This window comes from Convolutriloba macropyga, chromosome 1 (genome assembly GCF_964194025.1).
Source record: "Convolutriloba macropyga chromosome 1, txConMacr16.3, whole genome shotgun sequence".
Taxonomy (NCBI): domain Eukaryota; kingdom Metazoa; phylum Xenacoelomorpha; order Acoela; family Convolutidae; genus Convolutriloba; species Convolutriloba macropyga.
The window spans coordinates 75,641,178-75,662,301 of NC_134468.1; the positions used below are offsets into that span (position 1 = coordinate 75,641,178).

The 21,124-nt window shown below is 39.9% G+C and overlaps 2 protein-coding genes across 3 annotated transcripts in view; both read left to right on the forward strand.

Moving 5' to 3' along the window:
* Positions 1-21,124, forward strand: part of LOC142342710 (serine/threonine-protein kinase 32A-like) — a 92,924-nt gene that overhangs the window by 56,313 nt on the left and 15,487 nt on the right. The gene's annotated exons all lie outside the window — the stretch shown is intronic.
* LOC142351593 (putative peptidylglycine alpha-hydroxylating monooxygenase 1) lies at positions 2,907-4,302 on the forward strand. Its single transcript, XM_075403715.1, has one exon. The coding sequence runs from the start codon at positions 3,002-3,004 to the stop codon at positions 4,256-4,258; it is 1,257 nt and encodes a 418-aa protein (XP_075259830.1). The 5' UTR covers positions 2,907-3,001; the 3' UTR covers positions 4,259-4,302.

The window sequence follows — 21,124 nt, forward strand, 5'->3', positions numbered from 1 at the left end:
CACAGAACAGGTTTCATAATAGTTCACATCTAATAGGGACAAAAACCAATAAATTGAACAAATTGAAACCAAACGAAATGTGAATTTCAATTTTTTTTCAAAAAAAAAAATAGGAGCTGATCAGAACCGCAACGGGGGGACACTATGTATTCAGATAGGGAATGCAGAAATTGCCCCCCTAGAGGACCACTTAGGGGGACAATTACTGCAAATTTGCGGTAAATGTCCCCCTAGGTGTCCCCCCTAGGGGGGAAATTTCAACATTCCCTATCTTAATACATAGTGTCCCCCCGTTGAGGTTCTAGTCAGCTTTTTATACTACTGAGGATAGCTGTAAAGGCAACAAATGCAACTATTTGATTCGTCACGTCGGTCTATTATGGTTTGCATTTATTGTGATAGATCTCGTAGGCACTTTTATTTATCCAAAAATGTAGCCAAAAAACTTCGACTAGTGTCAAATCAAAACAAGAGACCTATATGGAACCAAAAGAAAAAAAACTGTTGACCAAAACACAAACACAATCTGCGTTTCAATCCTTCAAACTAGAGAATAATTTTAGAATGCTTTTCAGGTCAATTAGTACTTGAAAAAATCGCGCGAAAATTATGCCACATCAGTTTTTTACGTACTACGACCTGCAGGGAGAGATAACCAAGAGCAATTTCCTGAGGCCTCATCAGGACTTTCTACAAATTTCCACGGGAATGAATACCTAACCTCTGACCAATCAGCAGAAAAGACCAAAAATTTTCTCGAAATATTATCAAGTTGTTTTTCAGTGGATTTCGGTTAACAAAGTTCCACAGCAAAGATTCTAGCGTTGTTGAGTTAGATGAACAGTCTACATAAGAGCAAAACACGAATCTCAATAATTGAGCTAGCCTCGTCTCGTGTTCTTTGTCGTCGATTGAATGGCAGAGATAACAAAGTATTCGTTAGCAAAGGAGCAGAATATCAGGACAAAAAATTTCAACTCAGCTCCTGGTTTTCAGTTTGATGTGACCGAGTTTGGACCCCATCTATTTAGTTTCGCAATTCACTCAAACAGTGCGTCTTTGATATCTGAAGAATCAAATGTCAATATTGGGAAAACGCAGTGGCTGAACTTCCTAATGAACAGATTTCCTGCCTGATGCAAAGAATTTAAAAAAAATAGGACTGTGTGCGATATTGCAAAGCCAATTCAATAGACCGTTTTATCATCGTAAATTTCATGTGTTTGTGATAGCTTGATAACAGATTCAGTTGAGCCACATTTTTCCGATGAAAGGTCCTGACGTCTGCAATGCATTATCAAACAGAAACTATTTCTTATTTCATTATCAAACAGAACTGAATCGTATTTGGTGATGCAGAAGTTGCTCCCAAAGAATCAGATACCAATTCACTGTAAAAACAAAAAGATCCTTTACTATCTAAAATTTTGTGCATTGAAATAATCAGCAGTTTTGAAAAAATACTTTGAGCAAAATTTCAGGTGCACGGATAGCACTACTGCTCTGCAGGGGATAAATTCAATTGTGAAGCAACCAATTTTCGTAGCATACGCTTTGACCAACATCCCTGAAACTACGTTAGTTGATGAGTGGAATCATGTTGGTGCGTATAATAGCACTGCAAATGCAAATGAGACAAGGAGATAACTCATCGAAGCCAACAGAATTTTTCCGTAATTCGAATACATCAGAAGCTAACACCGTTTTTTCGACCGATTTATTTTGTACCCAAGAAAGCTCACATAATGATCGACATATCACGTTTGCTGGTTCGAAAAAAATCGTTACTATCTACATCTCAAGATGACAACAAAGTTGACGAGTTAGAGACTTCAGAACAAAAACGTCATGTTCATAATGTCTGAGTCCTTCAAAGACCAACTAGTTTTATAAAAACAATGCTGTGTGAAAAAGAGTAGTAAGAGAAATGAACATTCAACAAATGATGATAGACATACAGGCGAAGTGGTTTTCCATAAATCCGTCTCTCAAGAATATAAGCTTTGACTTTTTCAGTACTCGTCACGTAATGGTTCGCAGATAACGATGGAAAGAGTCACGTAGAAATTACCGTTTTCTTAGTAATTAATACATGTTAGTTTATCATGAACTAAGTGTTGTGATAAAAACTAATTGGAAATTCAATACAATTGCAGCTCTTCATTAGAGTTCCCGGAATGCAGTCAACGGGAGTCTCCGATTTACCTATGCTCTCCTCCTAACCACGATCCGCTCAGTATAACAGACCTGGAGCTACCGTTCGTTGACTCCTATGAGTCCTGAAATATATAGGTTGAGGTCGTTAAAACCAAATCATCCAGTTTTAGAAATGAGAGCACCAATTTACCGTTTATTTCGACATGAGTGACTTCGATAATCAAAAGTGGGTAAGTTTGTGCTCGGACCTAATCTGACGCCAGGTTGCGCCGATGACTGCAGCATTTTGGAGTTTTGCTATATAAACTGTCAAAATAGAGAAGCAAGTCGAAATTACTGTTAGGGCGGACAACCTTGCTTCAGTTGAACAAATTTTAAAAATTTAAAAAAAAGAGTGATGAAAAAAGAGTGATTTCAGAATTTTTTTCCGTTTGTGCCCCCCCCCAAGCTTAATGGGTGCATATTATTTGCACCCCCACATGCACGTATCATATTTTTACATAATGATTTAACATTTAGGGACACGTGCTCGGTAACTGGGGGGCATAACATACTGGGGGGGGGGCACAAACGGAACAGATCCTATTTTAGAAATAAGTTTTTTTGTTGGGGGGGGGGGCTGTAATAGGAAATATTCGTCTTATAGTATTTGCTTCATTCGTCTTATCCTCGTCTTCATTCGTCTTATAGTATTTGCGTTGTTTTTTTTACTGAAAGTCAGAAATCAGACGTCACTTCCGAAAAATGTTTTGCCCCAAATTTGAAAAAAAACCAACTCATTATTGCTCATTGCTTGATAGAAATAACTACGTCAAAATTTTGCTGTAAATTGTACGCTAACAAAATGGGAAACGTCGATTCCAGATCTACAATTAAGTATCAAAATTTTCCTACCCAAGAGAACTACGAGCTGGACGAAAGGGGCGAATCGATTGGCAATGAGCCAAAGCAAGAACGTAGATGTAGTCACAACGTTGTCAACAGTTTAATTCCGTTACTAGTTATAGTGCTGTTTTTAGTTTTAATTCTTTTAGCGTGTCTTGCTGGACTCTATAGCTACATCTCAGTCAATTCCCACAAAAAGTCACTGAACATTGCTATAAAATCGTTCAGGCCGTACTTTGATGACCAGTATGTCTGTGTGTCACATCATTTGGACCCAAAAGATAGCTATTACGTCACCAAATTTGAAACATTAGACAGAAACGCAGCTGCTCACCATATGCTTTTGTACGCATGCGAAGAACCCGCCTTCGAGCATGACAAGATCTGGTCATGCGGAGACATGGTGGATCATGAAGACATGCACGACTTGAAAGCGGCGACGAAGCTGCCGAAAGGACCCCTTTGCGGCAACGGTGATTTGGAGATAATTTTTGCCGAGGCGATGCAAGCTGGATCTTATTCACTGCCAGAAGGTGTGTCGTTTGAACTCGGTCACGGATCCAAGTTTAACTACCTAACATTGCAGATCCATTACGCGAGTGTAGACAAATTCGCCAAAAATTTGAGTCTTTCAGACGACTCGGGTCTAAAGTTACATTTAGCTGACAAGCCGACGAAAAACAAAGCACACGTAATGGTTTTAGGTCGAGATAGTGGCAACATACCGGAGCACAAATTGACGAATTTGGATACCCTATGCACTTTTGGTTCCCCAAATGAGGACGTCAGTTTGAAGCCCTTTGCTTTCAGAACTCACGCTCACGCCTTGGGCAAACTGATATCGGGCTATGTGATCAACCCAGGAAACAGTAGTGATTGGAAATTGATTGCGAGAAAGTCACCCCAGCTTAGGCAGACATTTTACCCAGTTCTGGGCGATGGTATCACGATACGAAGTATGGACCAGATAGCTGTGAGGTGCTCCTATCGAAACCCAACTAATCACACTGTACATATTGGGGCTACAAAAGCAGACGAAATGTGCAACTTGTACATAATGTATTTCACAGAATCCGGCTCCGAAATGGGGTATCAATGCCAAGACAATTGGAAGCCATTCTACAGCGTAGGTGAATTGCAGCCAATACTCTATGAAAGCAGCCACTTGACAAATTCTGAATTGGAAGAGGTGAAAAAGGAGCAGAAACAACATTAATATCGGAGTCAACAACGGAAACCAGGAGTTCAATTTTAAACTGATTTTTCACAAGCGATTAATAAGATGATAACATTTCAGGTTGTACATGTTTGGTGATGTGAAACAAAGGGGGGGGGGGAGACGGATGTATGGCGGGGGTGGGGGGGGGGGGCAGAAACGGAAAAGGGATCCTGTTTCGGTCCCCAGTATTTTTGGGCCCCCAATTACATTTGACGTCTTGTTATATATAGCACGTGCGTCTGTTGCATAGCACGAGCGCGTATCACTCATTACACACCCACTAAGTTGTGGGAAGGGGAACAGAAAAGATCCCGGAAATGACGAAACGTTGCAGATAGCGCAGTTCGTTTTCGCCCAAAAAAATATTAGACGAAATGGAAGCACGGTTCTCCCCTCAGTAGTCGTATGAGTGAGGTAGGGCACTTAGGGCCAAAAATTTTACCAATCAGTTGATGTAAGAATTCACAACAGAATCGAAATGATTGATAATGACGTCACAGAACTCTTTTTCCAGTTTTTTAAGCTCAAACCGGGCTTAAACGGAAAATGTCCTGTGATCAAAATTACTACGAAATACCCTTTGGAATAATTATTCACGTGCATAGAGCCAGGCTGTACTAACAGACAAAAAACCTTTCGAATAAACCCACCATTTTGTATCAGAGACTGCACAACTATTTCTTTATTTTTCGATCCGTTACTTCAGAAAGCAACAAGAAATCGTACGTGAATTACGACACGACATTGTCAACTTTCTGCATTTGTTTGACGCGGCATTGTTAGTACCAATAAAGGTCTGCAATCCTGAAACAGTTTCAGCACAAGTAGTCCATATAAAAATGCAGTTTGCAAAACTTAGAATGGTGATTGCTTAAAAAATAAATAAAATGATATTTGTATTCACAAAAAAATTGAAACTTATCTGAGAAGCATTAAATCCTCGAATTTGAAAACCAATCACCTATAATATTACACATTCTCACTTATACTTTCCTTTGCCTCAAATATTAGAATAGGAAACGTTTGTGACCTGTAGTCATTCTGATTTTATTAGGATCCTTGTTAAAAATAGTTTCAATTTCAAAGACATTTAAATATAAATGTCGCAACCTAGATTGAGTTTGATTAACAAGTAGAAGCAACATTTTGTTCTTGATGAGTGTTGAAAGAGCTAAGTAATTTAAAACGTTACTAGGTAATCAAACGTGTTCAATATTAAAGTAAGAATTACTTAGAAGAGCAAGACGAGCAAAAATCAATGCTACATTCCTCAAAGCACAATTAATTCCTTCACGCTGGTAATCATTTTTAAAAAAAATTTCTAGACCATCAAACTTGAAGTAAAACGCGAACTCCAACTCGAACTACCTCACTATCATCAAATCAGTATTGTTGATTTATGACGTATGCATGATTTGAGAAATTAACTACCTAAGAAAAAATATAATACCCACAAAAAAAAACACAAAAAAGACCTTATGAAAAAAAATTTCACCTTTTGTTGACACTCTTATCTGCATAAAATCAAAAGCTCGATTTTGAACTGTTATATAGTTCTTTTTGTGGCTTGTTGCTAAAAAATATACCAATGATTTTACAATTTACCATAATACGACTTGTTGAAAAAAAATTTGATGTTCTCAAAAACTCTTTCCCAGGAACAAAGTCCCCAAGTAAAAAATATTGAAAAAGGTACGGAAACAATTCCTGTTCCTGGATTTAACAAAGCCTACACTAGTCCGTTATTGGCATCATTGAAACCAAAGAGAGACTTGCTCACATTGAAGTAAGAGAAATTTAACTGTTACTTCTATCTAGAAGGCAGTCGAACACATATTTTTTATATTCCTCCTCTGATGTTTTGCTAACTATCAGTACATTATTTCAGAAACAATAGGTAGTTTTCTATACTTTTAAAGTGTAGTCATAATTATTGTAATCTGTGAGGCCATAGAATCCACTTTGAAATCCGAATGTGCCCCTCATATCGCCCCCATTATGTTAAAGTTACAGTGATTGGCTCTTTCGGGGTCTAAATTTAGGTGGTTACATGCATATTAGAGATCTAAAGTTGAACAGTATGTAGTGCTTTAAGGCGCGGGATCCCTTGTTTGATGAGATATCAATTCAATTGATATATCAAAGTTTGGCTTTTGATATTTATTTTTGTATACAGCTTTACTATCGATTTTTGAATCAAGAGATTTTTGAAGATTGGTCTTTCTTAACTGTGGTTACAAAAAGCGAACTAAAGCACTTGTCTGCGCGAATTGTAAATTTAGTGAAGTGTTTTTCAAAGAAAATTTCTTCTTGACTCTACTTTAGTTTGTAAATTAACAGGAATGTGTCTCCCTTTTTGGTGTCTTGGTTGGAAATTTTGGTGGAATTTGATTCGGCTACATTTTTTGATCTCTTGATACGAGATATCAGATTTGGGAATTGAAGAACTACATTTTCTGTAATTGCGAAATGCGACGAAATAATATTGACTTGATTACTTTTTTGAGGATGAGGACCGCCTCACTAAATTGGTAAAAGAGATCTCGAACGATGAGTGATTTAAGGCCATCAGCAACAACCGTGAAGATGTTATATGAAATATACCAGCCACTGCTTGTTACAGGGGTTCGAATTTAAATTTCGAAATGAAATCGCTCGTTGGAAAATGTTATTTTAGCAATTGCCATTTGCTGTTTTCTCTTACCCATATGGCCTGTGAGTTACTATTGACTGCCCGCACTGCGAGTGACTGTTTTTGAACCAACGAGAAAGGTGGTTGAAATATTTTAGATTTTCATGTGCATATGAAGGGGTTCGATTTTCTCGAGATTTTCGTGGATTGCGGCAGCCATATTTTCTTCTTTTTATGTAGACTGATTTGTAGAGTCCTGTCGATGCGTGTACATAGTTCAATGAATCCTAAGAAGGAGGTTTCTCTTCTGCTCTGTTGACTGATTTTTTTTATTGCGGGCATCTCTTGGTTTGTTTTTTTATCTGCAGACCTTTGCAAAAACGATTTAAAAAACCGTAGTTGTAACATGTTTTTCCTCTGGCTATGCATATATTTTTTTGACCAGAGACCCTCACTACCCCGAAGTTAGGACAGTGGAATTTTGGTGTTCAAGAGCACTAAGTGGGTAAATTGTTGGTGAGAGACCAATTTGGGGAGCGACTATGGGGCAGTTATTGAATTGCGCTAACGCTTGTAGGGAGAAGGTTTCGTGGTGAGCTTGTATTTGATGCTGATTTCGCATCCCGAGTTCCAGGTTGATTGCCAAATTGAGAGCTTTCATCGGTTTCTCCGTTTGTTTCAACAACTCTTTTTGTATTTCAAAATTGAGATGAAAGATCTCAGAAAATGTCTCTTCTCTATTCTCGAAGTCGCAGTTTTCGACTAATTCTTTGATTTGTCCATATAAATGTTCCAATGTTCTCCTCTGAATTGTTTCCTGATGTGGAAGACATGTCAATCAAACGTTAAATTTTGGGGTCTGATGAATGCCTCTTCTACTACCTTCCAAAACAAGTCTGTGATGGAAAGAGTATTGACCATGTTGTACAGGTTCTTGCTAATAGTAAAATGGTGCCCTTGCACAACAATGCTGAAGTAGAGCAATGAGACGGTCGGCGAGATACCATGTTTTCTCACAACTTATTAGTTTTGAGTTTCGGAATGGATTTAGCCAAACGAAATGCTTACTTGAGTTTTGAGCTTTGATGAGCGAAATCAAAAACGAGTCTTCATTACCGAACTTGAATCGGAAAGTTAAGCAATGACTCTGAAGAGGTTGTCAACAAATAACAAGTATGATCAGACATGTCTGATCATGCAGCGGAAAATTGAATAGGGATGAACAGACGACAACTTGTAAGCGGGAAACATGAAATAAGATCTGAATAAAACAATGAAAAGAAGGCAAATTAAAATTGAAATAAATACTTCATCATGTTTAAGATTTACCGCAATAAATAATTAAAGATGATCAGGTATCACAGGCTGCACAAGTAAAAAAAAGAACCAGTGAAGGCAAAAATTAAACTTTCACCAAAAACTTCTCAAAAGCATGGTATCCGAGTCAATAAACGCCAAAGCTAAATCCTGAAACTAATCATACCGCTTTAGATGGCAAAAGCTAGATTCAATATTTAGAGGTAGGAGAAAACACTAAGTGAAAAAACCCAAAAACTGACGAAATAAAAGCCGCTATTTTTTGAGAAATGAAAATTTAGACGTCATACAAAACCATTGCAACGAACTCAAGCCCTTGATTAGGATCACTGATGTTTTATTAGCAAACAATAAGATTTGTTAGTATTGGGACTGTAATCAGATAACTAGAAGATCAAAAAGAAGGGGGCAAAAACACAATATTTTAAGAATGTTTATAGGAAAAAAATTGTGTCAGAGACAGAGGAAGCAATTATTATGAACTAATTCAATTAACTTGAAAACCAATTAGACCTAAACTCAGAGCCATAAAGATAACAACCGTTAATTCAAACCATCATTTGGATTAAATTATGCGTTTTTATTATGCGACATGAATCTCTAACTAATAAGATAATGTGTTGGAAGACAAAAACAAAACAGTATAAACAAAATGCATATATTGAAAATGGAGAATTAGTTGAGAAAACATCCAAATTAGCGTTCCAACTTTAGTCTGTTAAAACCTCTCATTCAACATGGAAGATTCAAAAAACCAAGAAAAGCTTAAGAAAGCCACTTGTGATCAAAAAAATTGCCCGCTTATCGGAAATTTTTTCACATCTAAATTTCTCGATCTGTTTAAAAGAAGGCATGAACAAAAGAACCACTTTCTCTTTTCTTCGCTCTTCAAATTTGCTCATTGAAACAAATTTTTTCGAAATTTATTCACTCCCTGAATTTACGGTTTTCTTGCTCGCTCACTTATCAAATAAACAGAAAAGCGTAAAGCCTCTTCGAGTCTTAAAAAAAGAAAACCATAAAGCTTCTTCGAGTTTTAAAAAGAAGCTCCACCCACACTCCTCTTCATATCGTAAAAACGAAAAATCAGAGGAAAAAAACAGTGAAAGTGAAATACTAATTTATCACTCAACTGTAAAGGTAATTCGAGAAAAAATGTTGAGCTTCAAACGTACTCGTTTTCTTCATTCTTTTTACGACTCCAGCATGATTAAAATTACCACTCTAACTTGACCTGTCTTTGAAATGAAAAAGTCAAAAATGTGTGAACATATCTTTAAGAAAAGACAGCTCTCCAATACAATCGAAATCTTTTGCAATGTAATGTAAAATCGTAACCAATGGCCTAAAACCAGAACTATCAGAATTTTAGGTGTGAAATATTTCTTTAAGTCCAACGAACAATTAAGTAATGCAACTAGAGACAATATAACAGCTGCAAACACCAGACAACCCTTAAGAGAACATTCAGCTCTGTTTTGGGAACAAGCTACCAAGTAGATTAGGTTCAGTAATGACTTTAACAAGAAACGAAAAGTGAAGTAATTTTGTTAGAGCGGTTACCTTGAACTCGCAGAAATTTCGGGTGTTCCATTAAAGAGTTGGGATCTGTGGTGCACTGATTGAGAGTTGGCAGAACTTTGGCGCTTGCTGCTATCATATGTACTGTTATCACAAAGTGTGGAATCATAATAAATGTCATCATTGAACTGTTACCATGAAAGTCTCTGTAAAGAGGTTAAACCATCTCTTTCAATCTCTTGTGTAATTTATATGTAGGTATCCTAGCTCTCATGAGGTCCAATAAGAGCATATAAAAGCCACTGCTACGTAGCTGAAGTTCATAAACCGATTATAGCGTATTACTGACCTCAATGCATTTTACGGGGATTTATATGAAACTGCGTTCTATGCTGAATACTAGCTTGCTGTAATCCGCGAGTAGCTTGTGGCAACAAAAAACCGTTAGTAGTCACTGACATCCTTTATAACTGAAAGAAAATAGAGTTTTACAAAATTCGTATATTTGGCCAAATCTGAAAATTTTTATAAGTTGGGACTCCATGTTTGTCCACCCCCCCCGATTTTGCGAAGCCGATATGGCCGAACCCAGCCAGGATCACCAACACCCTAGGGGGCCCCAAGCTCTTTGAGTACCAGAATTGGTAGCGACAGCTTTACTAGGTGGGGAGCCATTAACACTTATATGGGGAAAAAGTGATAATTTTTGGGTAAAATCCGAATACGCTGATTTTTGAGTTTCATGAACGCCACCTATTACAGGGTGCAATAAGGCCTGGAGCCCATGCCTAATTAGGCTTGATGCGGACAGTGCCCCCCAAACCGTCTTAAGTAAACAAAAGACCCGGAAACACATAATTCGTAAAGCAACTAAGTATAAGTCGACTTGCCGGCCAATTTCAACTTTATGCTTGTTACGGACGTACGGCGCAACTGGACCGTAACCCTACAGCACATAAGCGGACGTGCGGACGGTACCCTGGGAATACCCCTATGTAAACAAATTGCACGTGAGAACAGAAAAATCCGGAGTTCGCATATATGTTAATTTGGCAGCCATCTTGACTGATATCTATTAGGTAAGTTCGGTATTCGACACGTTGAAGTTTTACGGCATTGGTATGACGGAATGTAAACAAAGTAGCCAATAGCATTGTGGCAAGTGGAGACGTGGTGCAATAATGACGGTTATTTGGTTTGAGTAAACAAACTGTTTGCTCGACTCAGTATAAAAGCGGCTTACACTATAAGCGCAGCGCAGAAGTTGCAAATCGTGAACGAGTTAATTATCGATTGTTTGGCATAGTTTGCCGGTATTATTGAGCGTGAGGCTCTGGTTAATCGTTATTAAGCTTCGTTGCGTTTAACTTTGCCGGAGCGATTGAGCGCGATGCTCTGAATAGTCGCTGTTATAGAATTAGAGTTATTTGGCAGAGTTTGCCTGGTTGATTGAGCGAGAAGCTCTGAGTAGTCTTTGCGATTCGGTAAGATTATCGGGCACAGATTGCTGTTGCAAGTGAGCGAGAGGCTCTGGAACTTGCGGTATTTGATTGAGCAAGCGGCTCGGATTAGTTACAGTTATTTGGCAGAGTTTGCCTATTGAGCGAGAAGCTCGGACTTATTGTTGTTGTTAGACTGTGGTTCATCAGTCTGTTATTAGCTGAAGGATAATTCCAGCTGTTTTGATTGCGTTTGAGTATAAGCGGCAATCGGTATTACTGTAGAGTTGGATTGAGAAATAACTTAGTTAGTTATTGTTCCAAGCTTGTGGTTGCTTGTGTTGGAATTAGTTATAGTAGTAGTTGTTTTGATTGTCGTAGCGCATGTTACCTGATGCCTATTGAGTTATTGTAATAAGTGTTACAGTTATTTAATTTAAGTGTTTTTACCATCGACACTTTTGAACAGCCAAGGGCATAACACGGGAAACCTATTGTTGTTAAGAAGAAGACGAACCACCAAACTTAAACCTTTCGAATTGTGAGATCTGGGCGCTATTGTTTTCCCGTGATAGGCTGCCTAATAAAGTTCAGAATATTACAGTGGTGCTCCTGGATGGGCTCCTTCTTCAGCGAGACACAATAGGGCGAACATCTACGAGTGGTAACCATGTATCGGAACAACGACAGATGCGTGGGGGATGGCAACGATTGGTGTGACTTTGGCTCGAACCCAGGGCAAGTGGCGAGCGAGTACGGCGAGGAGAACAAAATACACAACCGACAGAGGAATGAAGAGATGGAACTGTTGGAGATGGGTAGACAGCTCTACAAAATGTTTCAATCATGTTCTAATGGACGTGTTGTGGACTTGGAGCAAATAGATCGCTGGATTGCGGATAATGGACTTAACTCAACAAATGTGTTAGAAATGATGCGAGGACAAGGGGAGGCAAACCCATACACTGGTTCCCACACGCAGCCGTGGAACATAGAGGGACGTGAAGCCTATAGAGCACCGACAGTGAGCTTCGCCGAACAGGATGCTGAGACGACGACCAAACTGGACGAGATAAGTCACAGACTGCAATCCATTCAACAAGGCATCCACGCATTTGAAAGACAGGGACCCTATGAGATGGTGGAAGACTCCGCACAACGCGTTCATCTGTGGAGTTTAGAATCGAGTTGCTTGGATGAAGGGGAACGAGATGACATAGCAATCGACGTGATGTGCACAAAGGCTCGCGAGGAATTGAGGGCAGGACCCGGAGCGAGCCACCACTATAGCTATTTCGAAGAAATTGTCTGGGAGCTCCAGAGATTGGAATTAGAAACGGAAATCCTGGTCCCAAGATCAGAGACCCGAAGTGATGGCAGCGAGGTGGCGGTGTACCAAACATCGAACGTGTGGTTAACCCATAGCAAAAATGAGACCCAGCAAGGGAGAGTACTTGAAACTGAAAAACTTGTAGAGGAAGCCGTCTCCTCCAAAGACAGCCGCAATTCCACAGCACAATCAATTCCGAGCACTGAGAGGGAAGTGGAAAAGGAGACCGATGTGACTCTCAACAATCTCGAACTGGAGGACACAGTAGAGGCAAGTGCCGAACCTGGAGTACTAGACATCGACTGTTCCAAGAGTATGGAGCTAGAAGGAAGCGAGCATGAATTGGACTCGCTGATTGAAGACGAGTTAGAAAACTTAACTTTCCAAACACCAGAGGAAGTGGTAGCCGATTTTGCGGAGCGGGTAATAGCTTGGAGCACCATTCCTGCTCTCAACGAGGCGGACACGGAGTACGCCAGGATTCAAGCACTCTGGCTCAGAACGACAGATCAGATCTACCTTCAATTGCCTAGAGACAGGAACTGGAGCCACATGTCAGATCTAGTGGAAGACATGCAGGTGGTGGAGCGGCAGATCAATGAGAGACTGCAAGAGTCGGTTGAGTGCATCGAATTAGTGGAAACTGAATTAGCAGCAGCTAGTGCAGTCCTGGTGACTGATGAGCCCAAAAACACTGATCAGTGGGACGATCAAAATCAAAGAGAGTCTAGTGAAAACATTCTGGGTGACATTGAAGAATCAGAAACGAATTGTTTAGCTCTACTCACCAGTGAGAGGAGAATAAAAACCTACCACTTTTCTCACAGCGATGAGCGACCGGAAAACGTAGTCACGTTGTGCACTCAAAAATTTCCATTACTGAAAGTAGTGGCAGCAACAGACGGAGACAAAGTAGTTTGCGAAAGTCCTGCCTCACAAATTGGCCCGCAAGAAGACAACCCAGGCAATCACTAGACAGCTGGTCCGTCAAAGGAGAAGAAAACAAATGTGAAAGAAAGAAAAGCAAGTAGAGGATGCAGAAAGCGATTTAGAGTTTGTCACCAAAAGAAAAAGAGGTCGAGCGCAAGGCAACGCTACCGGAGCGTACCGCAGAACAAAAAGAGAAACTGCAATTCTGCAAAAGACTTTGCTCATCTTGACAAAACTGATGGAGATTGTGTTTCTTACGGCTGCCTGGAGCCAAGAACCGCAACGCTCTTCGAATTGTATTTCAGACGCTGAGGGGGACGGGTCCTTGGCAGGTCCAGACGAACGGTACGAGGAGAACAGAGGAAGCTTTCCTGAGGAAGCCTTACACACTGAACTAAACGTCAACAACGCTGTAGCGAAAGTGGAATTAGAGGGAAGACAGGCAAGCGAGCCAGTTTCAAGCAACGCGGAGCCATCGCTGAGACAACATTCGAACGAAGGACCCGATGAAGAGCTGCAAAGCAGCCAGGGACAGGCTGACTTTTGCATTTCGACCCCCGATTGCGAGGAGAGCTACTCAACAGATTGGGAGCGTCCACCCTCTTCCCCCGTTTTGATAGATGAGATGCAAGGCAGTCAGAATCTGGACAATGCACAGTGACAGGGAACAAATTTTACGGTCAGAGAATTAATTGATGTGAACACGTCGAACGAGCAGCTAGCCGTCGAACATTTGAGTGCACATCGTGGCTCAGACATAGACTCTAAAATTGAGTTCAAATCTCAGTTGCATGCGGCTGACCATTGGAGAGAAGTGATTGGTCTGGAGGAACCAATGGTAGCTAACAGTCAGGATTTGTTCTCCAGTAGTACCACGGAACTTGGTCCGCCAAGTAGCGAGAGAAGTGGCTGCCAAATGGAAACCCCTTACCAGGAGAAGTTGACGGCAGAACAGAACCCCACAGGACCTAACCAAAGCAGACGAGCGAACCTGGCTGCGCAAGAAGCAGGAGCGACGGACAATCAAACCTTTCCTCCAGCGGATGGGTGGGAACAAAACCACAGATGGAGTCAACCCCTACATGCAAGCCAGCCAAATTCTGGTCAACCTCCGGACGGGAGAAACATGTCTCTCAGCCGATGGGCAACAATGAAGGGAACTCAGTCAGAGTGTAGAAGGGAGGAGCAGCAGAGACAAGAAGGAGGAATCACGTGGAACATTTCAATGGAAACTCAGATCCTTGGTGTGGCTTGTGAAATCCCGTTCGATCCAGGTCCTTCACGAAGTCCGTAAGACTTTTCAAAGTTCCTGCTCATTGACCTTTTGTTCATCCATTCATGGTGCTATAGATCATCCACTGGTGCTATAAGTATTACTAGAGCAGTAATTTGTTGCCCTCAGGGCGAGTTGACAGTAAGCAATCACAAGCTAGAACTCAAATAGGACTAGGTAAACAAATAGGTAAGGTGATATAGGAACGTGTATTGGTTTAGCAGATGTCAAACAGCATAATATGCACTCGCTAGTTAAACGTAAACACATCAGGCATCATTGTTAAGAATCAACAGTCTCAAGCCGGTTATCACTCAGTTGGCAACGCGAAACCGCTTAATAAGGCTACTTAGAGAAAGTACGGAGAAAACGAAAACTATAAATGGATCCGCAGTTTAGCGTGAGGCAAGCACTGCAGGACGATGGAATCTTCTCACCAGAAGAAGTCGAAGCCGCTGCCAGGAACGTAGCACGAAGCCTGCGAAGGGACCTTATAACTGATATTGACCCGGCGATGCTCGAACTGAAAGTACGGCATCTCAACACGTGCTTCTTTGCCCATTGGTATTATTCTATCCACCAAGTGCTTCTCTATATGGATCAATCGTATATTGGACAACCAGCATTGATGGCCAATGAGATACACAGGCTCGATGTTTTCCAAAGGAATGGGGGTACTCCAACTAAAGATGGGAATATTGGAGGAGTCTCTAAAGAAACACTAAAAATACTGCGATTTTTTGAGAAGGGTGCATAGTTGAAGAAATATAGAGAAATATCAAAGGTGTGGTAGAGCCCAACCGAGGGAGAGCTTTTTCGCAGTATGTACAACACTCTTAGAGAAGGGAATGTTAGTGGGGTCAATTTGGAAGACGATACGCTCCGGAGCTTGATTCTGAGACAAGTGATAGAGCGATCCGATAAAGAGGCGGAAGCTTAAATTGGACATTTAAATAGGATGAAGAATATTGGCCAAATCGAAAACTTTTTGTGTGTTCAAAAATTCTTGTTTTAAAAGTTACAATTTTGCTGATAATGCATTTTGATCTGATGTTAAATTTATCCAGGAGGATAAAAGGTTTAGAAGGGAGGTATGTAAAATCGTAACCAATGGCCTAAAACCAGGACTATCAGAATTTTAGGTGTGAAATATTTCTTTAAGTCGAACGAACAATTAAGTAATGCAACTAGAGACAATATAACAGCTGCAAACACCAGACAACCCTTAAGAGAACATTCAGCTCTGTTTTGGGAACAAGCTACCAAGTAGATTAGGTTCAGTAATGACTTTAACAAGAAACGAAAAGTGAAGTAATTTTGTTAGAGCGGTTACCTTGAACTCGCAGAAATTTCGGGTGTTCTATTAAAGAGTTGGGATCTGTGGTGCACTGATTGAGAGTTGGCAGAACTTTGGCGCTTGCTGCTATCATATGTACTGTTATCACAAAGTGTGGAATCATAATAAATGTCATCATTGAACTGTTACCATGAAAGTCTCTGTAAAGAGGTTAAACCATCTCTTTCAATCTCTTGTGTAATTTATATGTAGGTATCCTAGCTCTCATGAGGTCCAATAAGAGCATATAAAAAGCCACTGCTACGTAGCTGAAGTTCATAAACCGATTTTAGCGTATAACTGACCTCAATGCATTTTACGGGGATTTATATGAAATTGCGTTCTATACTGAATACTAGCTTGCTGTAATCCGCGAGTAGCTTGTGGCAACAAAAAACCGTTAGTAGTCACTGACATCCGTTATAACTGAAAGAAAATAGAGTTTTACAAAATTCATAATTTTGGCCAAATCTGAAAATTTTTACAAGTTGGGACTCCATATTTGTCCACCCCCCGATTTTGCGAAGCCGATATGGCCGAACCCAGCCAGGATCACCAAAACCCTAGGGGCCCCCAAGCTCTTTGTGTACCAGAATTGGTAGCGACAGCTTTACTAGGTGGGGAGCCATTAACACTTATATGGGGAAAAAGTGATAATTTTGGGGTAAAATCCGAAAACGCTGATTTTTGAGTTTTATGAACGCCACCTATTACAGGGTGCAATAAGGCCTGGAGCCCATGCCTAATTAGGCTCGATGCGGACCGTGCCCCCCAAACCGTCTTAAGTAAACAAAAGACCCGGAAGCACATAATTCGTAAAGCAACTAAGTATAAGTCGACTTGCCGGCCAATTTCAACTTTATGCTTGTTACGGACGTACGGCGCAACCGGACCGTAACCCTACAGCACATAAGCGGACGTGCGGACGGTACCCTGGGAATTCCCCTATGTAAACAAATTGCACGTGAGAACAGAAAAATCCGGAGTTCGCATATATGTAAATTTGGCAGCCATCTTGACTGATATCTATTAGGTAAGTTCGGTATTCGACACGTTGAAGTTTTACGGCATTGGTATGGCGGAATGTAAACAAAGTAGCCAATAGGATTATGGCAAGTGGAGACGTGGTGCAATAATGACGGTTATTTGGTTTGAGTAAACAAACTGTTTGCTCGACTCAGTATAAAAGCGGCTTACACTATAAGCGCAGCGCAGAAGTTGCAAATCGTGAACGAGTTAATTATCGATTGTTTGGCATAGTTTGCCGGTATTATTGAGCGTGAGGCTCTGGTTAATCGTTATTAAGCTTCGTTGCGTTTAACTTTGCCGGAGCGATTGAGCGCGATGCTCTGAATAGTCGCTGTTATAGAATTAGAGTTATTTGGCAGAGTTTGCCTGGTTGATTGAGCGAGAAGCTCTGAGTAGTCTTTGCGATTCGGTAAGATTATCGGGCACAGATTGCTGCTGCAAGTGAGCGAGAGGCTCTGGAACTTGCGGTATTTGATTGAGCAAGCGGCTCGGATTAGTTACAGTTATTTGGCAGAGTTTGCCTATTGAGCGAGAAGCTCGGACTTATTGTTGTTGTTAGACTGTTGTTCATCAGTCTGTTATTAGCTGAAGGATAATTCCAGCTGTTTTGATTGCGTTTGAGTATAAGCGGCAATCGGTATTACTGTAGAGTTGGATTGAGAAATAACTTATTTAGTTATTGTTCCAAGCTTGTGGTTGCTTGTGTTGGAATTTGTTATAGTAGTAGTTATTTTGATTGTCGTAGCGCATGTTACCTGATGCCTATTGAGTTGTTGTAATTAGTGTTACAGTTATTTAATTTAAGTGTTTTTACCATCGACACTTTTGAACAGCCAAGAGCATAACACGGGAAATCTATTGTTGTTAAGAAGAAGACGAACCACCAAACTTAAACCTTTCGAGTTGTGAGATCTGGGCGCTATTGTTTTCCCGTGATAGGCTGCCTAATAAAGTTCAGAATCTTACATGTAATAAAGAGCTGATTCTGGATTGTTATAAAGAGCTAATTGTCATAAAGAGCTAAAACATCCTCTAGAAATCCTAAGAGCATAAGTCGGGTCGTACTGGTTTTTGGATAATAAAATACCGTTTACAATCATCTACATTTGGAAGTAATTTGACAAAAAATAACAATAAATCTCCAGTTGTTTTGTTTTTTTTCATAAAAAGAATACAGATAAACAGTCGAAAATCTTAAAAGCAGTTGAGTTTCAGTTTCCAATTTACTTCCGGTTTTGGGCAAAATTTTTTGAATGAATTTGGAAAAAAAATGCTTTTAAATAAAAGACCGATCGGGCGGCACTCCTCAAAAACAATGTTCCCGGAACCGTTTTGCATTCAACTTATTTTTAAAGTTATATTGCACTGTGAGCTCTTGTCATTATTTCGAAAGTGGCAATTAAAGAACAATAAATGGTCGAAATTGATAAATGGCTGCATCATTTCACGTTAAGATTACAAAAGTGGGCTATTCATATCTAGGGCACACTTTCGGAGAACATTTTCGGAGAAAGTGCTATGATAAGACAGTAAAAGCTATCAGACAACAGTTTATAGAGAAACCAGTAGTGCTCCAGGGTAGCCTATTTAGAATCCAGCCGCCTAGCAAAAACTAACCTATTCTTATTGTGATATGCAAATGCTGGTCTTGAAAGCGTAAACCTAAGTGTCTACTGAGATCAGAAAACATCGTTTTATATGGACTCCTCGAAGGCATAGCAAATAGTCAGGTGCGAGTTAACCAGAGAAAAAAACTAAGTCGACGCAAATGTGGTCTTTTGACAAAGCCTCGCGAAGAGCACTACACATGAAAAATTCACGAGCATTGAGGAGAAGGATAATGAGCCGAGGGCTTCTACCAATCAATTCAAAGAAAGTTCTCGGTTAGTTAATTCAGTTAATGGTTTAGTTAAAACATTTTACATTGGAGGACATAGAGGACAGAGAAGGAAACCTACATTTTAGCCTTTTCCCAACATCAGATTTTTTTCAAATAAACGTCAAATTGCTTGCACAGTTCAACACAATAGTAACGGAGTTATCAGTTGAGAAGGATTGCATGATTTGGACGCAAATACAGCCGTGAAATTTTTATATTTGGGAACCAAAAACAATTTTATCAAGATATTTTTCTGGCGCAGGAAATAACATTTATTCGTAAATTATAAAGGAAAACATTATACGTTTGGTTGAAAGCTAAGGATATTGCTGTTTCAGTCTCAAAAGTCTGAATCAAAATTCACTTATTGAAAAATTTTCCACAATTGTTCATCTACTTAGGATTACTCATTGGTGGAGCATCTTGGAAAGATCTGTTGCAAAGTTTGAACTTCATCACGGAAACGAGTATGCATAATCATAGTATGTAAAAATACGCAAATTTATTAAAGAACGCCGAGGAAGTTATATAGACGAAATTGATTGAAGAAAAAGAGTCTTTGAAAGAGTAAACTGCGTGCGAAAAATGGCAAAAACGTCTCCATTTTGAGACCAAAAAAGTAAAAAGAGAAATTGTCTTAAGTTCAAGACCCAAAATGAATTCTCTGGAGGCCAATTCGGAAAAAATGGTGCAAACTTCAAGACTTTAGGAGAGAAAAGTAATGAAGTCGAGGCTCAAAATATTGAACACATTCAGAAAAAAACAAAATCAGTTTTTATTCAACGAATCATTCAGCGAGACCCCCTCAAATTGGTGAATATGTGCGCTTTATGCAAAAGTTAAGGAAAGTTAAATTCCAAACTTCCCCGGTACGTTACCATGTGGAATCACGTCTATCCCTGATTTGGAAGGTGTCTATGTTAGAACCTCTGACACGCGCCAATATGTGTTCTCGAGCTCTACAGACTGACTTGGAACTGCAGATCCAGTGCGTGAAACTGGGGAAGTTGAAGATCACTAACTCTTTTCTGCAAAAAACTTTGTCGAGCTTCGACAAAAAATTAATTAACCATTGTGATAACACCAAATAGGCAACAAAAGAAGCAATTGGCAAATTGAGCGCTGAATGTAAGGCGCTAAGAGATAATCTAAACGCAGCGGCAATCAGCAGCGCCAAACAGGAGAATCAGTCGATTTGCTGAAACTAGAGCTGATCGATTTTTATGTCAGTTCTGCTGAAGAAAACAAAACCACAGAGAAACCGGAGAAGGAGAATGACCAATTGCGTTTAGAGATTCAGCAGCTAGAACCTTACAACCAGTAGTTGGCAAAAGATTGTCGAAGAAAAGATACTGTTACTGAAAGACAGAGGAATTCATTGAAAACGAGAAAGCTGAATGAAAGGCCAATGGGAAAGGTCTTTTGGAGATTCGAAACAAAGCAAAAACAATTGGCCTTTTTATAAAATATATTGCGCACAGGTGGCTGCTATATTATTGTCTAAAGTGTTCGTGCTGAAATTTAAAAAAAAAATCAGCGCATTTTGTAAAAAAAACGTTCAGTGTTATACTAGCCGAGTAGATAATAATTCATCATTTTGCGTCTTTCAAACGAAAATATGACCCCTGGTTACTGTATGTTTACGGTAGCTGGAGGAGGGGTGTTTATACGCCTTATGCCTTTATGCCCACTATGCGCTGATGGGCTATGTGTTTAGCAGATAATCTGAAAATATATTCAGTTATTATCCACTCCATATATTGCACCGCCCCCCCCCTCCGTACATTATGAGTACCCCTTGTTACAGACCATAGTACATAGTAAAATAGACATTATCTAGTAAAATCGTTATGAAAAAAGGCACGTGCGCTTAGCATGCAAATAATCGATCCTTTCCGTTTGTGCCCCCCATCTTTGTGGGTGCATATTCCTTTCACCCCCCAAACTTTCACCACCCACCCTGCCATATTTTTACATAATGATTCACTATGTAATGGAATGTGGTCTGTAAGTAGGGCGCATGACGTACTGGGGGGGGGGGGGGCACAAACGGAAACGATCCGTAAATTGAGGTCAATTTTTGAAAAATTGAGACAAATTGGAGATGATAAAAGTGGGCCTGTTTAAACCTAAACCTACCATAACAAATGAGGCACATTTATGCAATTATTAAATTG